This window comes from Xiphophorus couchianus, chromosome 7 (assembly GCF_001444195.1).
Source record: "Xiphophorus couchianus chromosome 7, X_couchianus-1.0, whole genome shotgun sequence".
NCBI lineage: Eukaryota > Metazoa > Chordata > Actinopteri > Cyprinodontiformes > Poeciliidae > Xiphophorus > Xiphophorus couchianus.
Window position 1 is genome coordinate 9889177 of NC_040234.1, and position 7638 is coordinate 9896814.

A 7638-nucleotide genomic window follows, 5' to 3' on the forward strand; every position below is an offset into this window, starting at 1 on the left:
TCCTGTTATCATCCAATGCCCTCCAATGGTGTCTCTTGTTGTTTTCAAGCAGTTCCAACAGTTAACCTTTATAAGTTCTTCACACATGGTTTTTCTGGCTTCCTTCACAAGCAGAGGTGTTTGGTTAATTGGTCTAAATTTACCTCAGAGTTTGTGCACGTAATGTTGTTTGAAGTGTGCTGCCCTAGTAAAGGTCTTGTGACCTGAACGTAGGCACCATCCACCCCATGACCTTACAAGGGTAGATAAAAGGGGTGTGTGGGAAGTGACGAGGCAGATGAATGTTGGAAGCATCTGATTTAATCTCCAATCCATCAATTTTCTCTAACTACTTAAGAGTCACTGGGATGCACAGGGCTGCCGTCTATCTCCAGATGTCAAGGAGCTAGAGGCATTGTACACCCTTAATAGGTCAGCAGTCAACCCCAGTTGATGAAAACACTGGAATTTCATTCACTGTAGAACCATTCTAACCAGGGTTCTACATAACCATGCTTAGATCTCTTCACGGGGAAGAACACAGACCATGCTTTGAATATCTTCTTGCTGCAAGGCATGTGGAACATCCCCGTTTTGTTTAGCCTTAAATAAACATTTTGGTGTGTTTAAAGGTATTGTGTCAAGTAGACCGTTGAGCTTTACATCATGTTATAATGTCATTCTCTCATCCAAATCCATACTACTACCTGGCGTGTTGCTTTGATTCTTTCACGGATGTTTGAGAAAACTCTTAATCTCCCGTGGCAACCATTCAGGATGCACAAACACTTGGTCTCACCAAGAGTTTGAGAAAGTTTTGCGCAAATTTGTAATGGAAATGCAGCTTACGACATTTCCGTTTTATGTTCTTGTGCTCATATAGCTGCACATCCCACTTAACCTACAGCTAACAGATGCTAACGCTACCACCGCTGTAATGATCCCTTATCATTTTGGACTTAGCTTCTGTTAGCTCCTTGTATCAATTCCTTATTATGATCCGAGTTTATTCCCTCTGTTAGTTCAGTTTTTTCTCATTTCAGTTTTGGATTTGTTCTTTTTCATTTAACATTTATCCTCCCGTGACAGTTTATTCCTAATGTAAATTTGGTCGTCTCTTATTTTAAGAGTCAGATTTATCATTTCAGATTTGGTGCTTACATCTGATATTGTTCAGGTTTCCTTCTGGTCCCATCTTTGTTTCTGTCCTCCCATTCAGTTTGCCTTTTATTCCCTTTCCCCCAGGCTGCTAGTCATCTCCTCATTCGTCTCAGCTGCAGTCAGTTACTTGTAATTAGTTCATTTGTCATCTCCACTCGATGAACATGTAAATTTACAGTAGATTATCGGCAGCTAAATATCTGTACTGTGTTCACTTCCACAGGAATCTACTGTCAGAATAAGTTGCAGTACAAATCATGTGAATTTACAGCAAAATGCTCTCTCTGGCTGCCAGTACTTTACTCTAAATTTACAGGATAATTTATTAGAGTGTACCAGAACAGAGGGTTAAGTATGTTTCAAGTTTATTTTGCCAAGAATGTCATATATGTTCATTCAAAAATTTACTGAGCCGTGACATATAGAAAGGGATTTAATTATTTCATAGCCATTCAGACTAAAGCTGATTTGTCTTTGATTATCCAGCTCAGCTCAAAACATCAAAACAAAGACAGACTGCTTCTGAAGTAAGTAACGGGGACTTCCCTATTTTCTCATGTGTATAATCTCGAGAGATACTGCATTTCAAGTTAGCATGTTGCCACAGAGGGCTGTGTTAAAGTTGTAAAATAATGTTGTGAAATCAGTAGGTATATCAACTTAAAAGAACAAACTGTTCTAAAATAAGCCAGACATTACATTAAAAGAAAAACAACTAATTCGGACAGAGTCAGCATCCTGACTGAAGCCACATCCTCCTCTTAGTGAACACATGGCACGCCACACTACGATACCCAGACTGTCTCTTCTCCAGACGTGGATCGATGACTGACAACTTCTTGAAACCCCGTAGACGAGTTGAGCGTCATCGGGCTTTTTGTTCAGTCTCCTTCGGGTTTTTATCTATAAGCGAGGGGAGACAGCATCATTCAAAAACCTCGCGAAAGTGAAAGAGGTGGAGAGCGAGAGAGAGAGAGAGAGAGAGGTCGACAGACAGACACACGGACAGAGATCTACTGCAGGATATTTTGTCACTATGGTTACTGGCAGCAGATATCAATCTTGATTTCTGAATGTCAGGCTGTTTCCACGCCAGCGAGTGAGATCTGCTGCGCTGTTGGGCAACTAATTGAAGCTGATCAACTTCGGACAAACATCCAGTGGCTCCATGTGATTTCAGTGCTTCTGGACAGCAGGAGTTTCCATCTGTGAGGTAAGCCTCGTTTCCAAACTTTATGGTTCTTATGGTTACCATGTGGTGAAAGTGTCCTTCTACTCATCAAATATCAGTATGGCGGACTTCTTGCATTTCATTTCCAATTAGCTCCTTATGAGACACCTAAATGAAACATAATTAAACTGATTTTTTTTAAAACCTCTTTGTAGGGTGTATATTTTCTAATTATTATTTTTATTATTATTATTATTATTATTATTATTAGCTTCTCATTTCATACAAAGAGAATTTGCTACTCTTTGAACCGCACCTTTCAAAGTGCTAAATAGGGCACATTATTCATCACCCGAGGAACAATGCCACTGCGTTTTGCTGCTATTTACGGGGCAGGAAGCGTGTTTCTTCACCAACCTATGAAGCAAAAGCGAATATCCTGGAGCTGATTGTTATTCTGGCCCAAACAATGCAACTTTCCAACGTCCAAATTATGTGCCACCACGCCGCGGGGAAGTTAACTTCCTCACGCCCAAGGCTGTATCACTTAACACCTCGTTGTTTTTGCCTGGGGGGGTAACAATGTGGCAGCTGCATGCGGAATCACTGTAACAGTGTTTTTCGTTTTTACTTCCTTTGAGCCACTGTTTGCTGTTTTTTAAAAAAATTAAAAATAAAAAAAAACCATCAACAAGGACTAGCTGTGTAAGTCAGTCATGTTAATAAATAATGTGTGAAAGGCTGTGATCAGATCCAGTCTAATACTCGCTGTTTTAGTCTCATTTATTGCTACACTGTTAAATATATACCAGATAATATATTTATTATATATGAAGAAAACCTCTTCCTTCCATTTCTGTACAATACAGAACGAGCAGAGCTGTGCTTCCTTCTGTAAAATGAAATGAAATGCACCTCTGAGCTTTAAACAATGATGACAAGATTTTTAACTCACTTAATTTTTTCTTTTTTCGTTTTTTAAAATGTAGTTTTATCTTCAATTTGTAAATGTTTAATGGCTCTTCTTGGTAAAACGGTTAAAAAAAAATTATTTAGGATTGCTTTGTTCAAAAAGAGCCACAAGATGGCACAATTTTCTAATAAAACTGCTCTGAATTTCCACCAAAATGTGTTTTTTTTTTTATCATGTTGGTTGCCATACATTAAGTTTAGTAGTTTTAAACTACTGCTTTATCTGTTTCATTTAGTGTAACTCGTTGGGTACAATTTAAATCAAAATCGTCTAAGGGTTAATGAAAATCATTCCCTTGTTACCAAAATAAGTCTCATTGTGTTGCTTTTAGTTTTAGAAAAGGAAATTGGCACACATGACAACAGCAAGTGTCATGTGTTCATTTGTAGAAAATGTCATTTTCCAGTTGTCAGTAAAGGAAAAATGAAAAAACAAAGAAAAAACCTGTGGCTTCTTGACTTCCTTTCTGAGAACAAAGGTGTTAAATTTGTAAATTTGCATGTATTCTAATGGAGGTCTTAAAAGGGCATGAGATTCATTCTTTCCTCTATGCTCAGTAATGCTCTCTGATTTGGTTTCCTGTAGCATGAAGGTAATAAAGCATACAAAACAAAACTTATTCTGACTTCTTAAAAATGTGACTTTGACAAATTCTTTGCTTCCTTTTTGCAGTAACCGGTTCCTGTAGCTTGCAGATGGGTTCTGCGTCTGCACCTGCAAGCATGGCCGTCGTAACCAACAGCACATGTGACACCCTGTATGACCACAGGAAATACGCCCGGGTCCTCATACCTATTTTCTACTGTGTTGTTTTCACTGTTGGGTTGCTTGGTAACGCCCTTGCCCTCCATGTTATCCGGATAAACCTGAAGAAAATAAACTCCACCACATTGTACTCGCTCAACCTAGTCATCTCTGATATCCTCTTCACTCTCTCTTTGCCTCTGAGGATCATGTACTATGCCCAGGGTTTCCACTGGTCTCTAGGTGAGGCGCTCTGTAAGATATCAGGCTTTCTGTTCTACATCAACACCTACGCAGGGGTCAATTTCATGACTTGCCTCAGTGTGGACCGCTTCATCGCCGTGGTCTTGCCTCTTCGCTTCGCTAAATTCAGGAAAGTCAGTAACGTCCGCTACATCTGTCTCGGCGTGTGGATGTTGGTTCTGGCGCAGACCGTCCCCCTACTAGGAATGGACATGACAAATAGGGAGCCTCAAAACTTCACCACCTGTATGGAATACCCCAACTTTGAAAAGGTGGATAACATTTCAACCATCCTGATTGGCGCAGTCTTTTTGGGCTATATCATCCCTGTGGTCACCATACTGGTCTGCTACTCCTTCTTAAGCTCCAAGCTGCATCTCACAGCCAAGAACAACCACCTGACAGAAAAATACGGCCGCAGTCGCAAGGCCATCGGCGTGATCTGCTGCGTGTCTGTGGTGTTCGTTATCTGCTACAGCCCCTACCACATTGACATCTTTCAGTACATGATCCGCAAGCTGGTATCCAACCCCGACTGTGCGGACCTCACGGCCTTTCAAGTGTCGCTGCACATCACGGTCTGTCTGATGAACTTAAACTCCTGCTTGGATCCGTTCATTTACTTTTTCGCCTGCAGGGGATACAAAAGAAAACTTCTGAAGCTGCTGAAGAGGCAGGTCAGCATTTCCTTTTCCAGTGCAGCCAGGACATCGCCCGAAGGTTCCTCAAAGGACTTCATCGACGGGCACAAGATGCAACACAACAGCGAGAGGCTCATGGAAAGGAAATCGCATGAGCATGACCAAAGTAGGGAACCGAGGCAAAATGACAGGACCTACAGAATCTCTTTCCACATGAACAGTACCTAAAATATACCACTGAAGGACAACAGGAGGCTCGTTGTGAGGCACATTCTTTTGTACATTTTTCAAGAGCAATTACTGTGTGTTAATTTAAAACAGAATGGAAGATATTACTCATAACTTAAACCAGCATAAATATTTTTACATCCATGTAAAGAAAGGAGGTCACTCCCCCACCTCCCTTGAATAAAAACTAATTAGTGTGGAGTGAGTATGAAATATATTCTTTCTATACTGTGTTTTCCTATGAAATTAGGGATTAATTTGACAAATAGCGAACAAACCAATCAGCAACTGAGGACAATTGCATATCTAAATGCAGTGAAAACATTCAAACCAAGCAGCAGAACAGGAAGGAAAACTGTATTTAAGTTACTTTGAAAGTGGCATGGTTTTGGTGTGAGACTGGCTCATCTGAGTATTTTCAGGAACTACTGATCTAATGGGATTTTCACTCACAGGGCTCTGTCTGTGGTTCACAGAAATTAATCCAAAAAAAACAGAAAACAACCAGTGAGAGGCTGTTTAGTGGGTGGAAGTGGGGTGTTGATGTCAGAGGAAAATGGCAGACTGGTTTAAGATATCAGGAGAGAAACAGCAGTTCAGATAACCACTCACGAGTGGAAATTTGTTCTGAATGCCAACATGCTATGGAAAACCCCACCGGGTGCCACTCCTCGCAACTAAGAACAGGAAGGTAAAGCCACAATTCAAAACACTTAGCCAACATTGAGATTTTGGATGCTCAGAGGTAGATTTTTGCCAATAAAATCATGACACCATGGATCAACAAATGTATTTGTATTATTGCTTAAATGCTACAGTGCACCCAAGTATTGTTGCTGGCTATGTCCACTCCTCTATGACCAATGTGTACCCATGGTGCTTGATCCATATCACAAAGCTCTGATCACCTCAAAGTTTCTTGAACTTTGAGATGATTTTAAAATGTGTTCACTATAATCCAGCGATCTCCATAGTCACCGGATCGCTTTTTTCCCTTAGGACTAACCCTACATTCATATAGAGAACAAGGCCTTATAAGTTTTGAATAATTATTTATATTACTGTTGTCTCTGCCTTGTATAGCTTACTCTGAGAGTAAGAGGAGAATGAAGGGTATACATGGCAATGCATAAAAATATGAAGTATTGGGGGGGAAAAATTGTAATTATGATTTTTGTGACTGATGTGTTCAAACAGTGTTTTTCTTTCTGTTCCTGATGGCCACTAATCAGCAGGTGCATAGAGCTTAGTTCACGAGGCCACTTTTGGACAGCTTTTACATTTTATTAGAACAAAATATTATTTTTAAAATTCTTTTTTATGCATAACCCTCACAGTCATCACCGTAAATGTCACAGATTATGACTTGTTCTTACCCGAATCATGAACTGATAAGGATTCCTCCGACAGATTCTGAGATGGTGCCTCTGAGCAGCAACATGTCGTTCCTTCAAGCATTTTGTTTTTTTTTCAGACTTTGTAACATTTTGATGGGTTGGATTAATAAAAGAATGATTTCACAGAGGAGTGTAACGTGTTCATTCCTCTGAACACGTTACAGAGGAACCAACAGGAACACCTGTTGGAACACCTGAAAAACCAAGAAAGAGATATTTGTTATTTAAGTTAAATGTTCTGTTTTATCCGTTTTAATTTTTTTTGTACATAAATAAAAATGCTGTGTGTAGTAATCTGTATAGATAATATTTCCAAGATATGTTAGTGTTATATTTGATATTTACTGAAATAAAGGGAAGTTATCTTAAAGTACAAATGCCTGTTTCCCCTTTTTAGCAACGGTAACAGAAAAGTAAATTAAAGGATTAATACCTGCTCTTTATGTGTGTCACTGCTAAGCTGCACAAAAAAAACACACACACACACAAAAAAACTGGATGTTGAAATCTGCCTCCATTTTTATCTTTGGTGTACCTCATGGTTCTGTTGTCAGAGCTCAGTGTTTGAGGCGTATTATAGCAAATAATTTGATTCTGTTACTTTTTTCCAGTTATTTGCATCTCTGGTTATTGCAGAACAGTCAGAGTGCGTTGCCATGACTTAATAGTTTGTTTGAAGCGAAAGAAGCATATGTTTGTGGTTTCAAAAAGGCCAGATATGAAATCTGTACCAACGTGCGAACACCAGTATCGTGACAGCCACATGTGTCATACCATCACCCTCACCCTCACCTGCACTCAAATATAAAAACCCATCTATTTTTATCTGTCTTTTAACTGTGGGGGATATATTTCTGATTCAAGGAAATCAGAAATTTCCTTGAATCAGGAAATTTGTGCTTTACACAAAGAAATTTGTGTAAAGCACAAATTTCTTTGTGCTTTACATAGAAGTCGGTCTTTATGCAACACGCCAGTTTTCTGTGGTTTTGATGGTGGCTAAATGCTAACTGGTACCAATGTAGAAGTAAATTAAGTCTAAGTGTCTTAGAAAACTGTGAAACAAATGATTTTTGTGTGGAGAGGGACCAGCTGTGGCTA

At 39.5% G+C, this 7638-nt stretch overlaps 1 protein-coding gene across 1 annotated transcript; it reads left to right on the forward strand.

Annotated features, from left to right (window-relative positions):
- Positions 1–1798: 1798 nt before the first annotated feature.
- Positions 1799–6909, forward strand: gpr183a (G protein-coupled receptor 183a). Its single transcript, XM_028022354.1, has 2 exons — positions 1799–2353; positions 3957–6909. Exon 2 carries the CDS (start codon positions 3980–3982, stop codon positions 5138–5140), a length of 1161 nt encoding a protein of 386 aa, XP_027878155.1. The 5' UTR covers positions 1799–2353; positions 3957–3979; the 3' UTR covers positions 5141–6909.
- Positions 6910–7638: the final 729 nt, after the last annotated feature.

Excerpts from the sequence above, each read along its gene's own strand:
- gpr183a (XM_028022354.1), top strand. The coding sequence starts at position 3,980 with ATGGGTTCTGCGTCTGCACCTGCAAGCATGGCCGTCGTAACCAACAGC.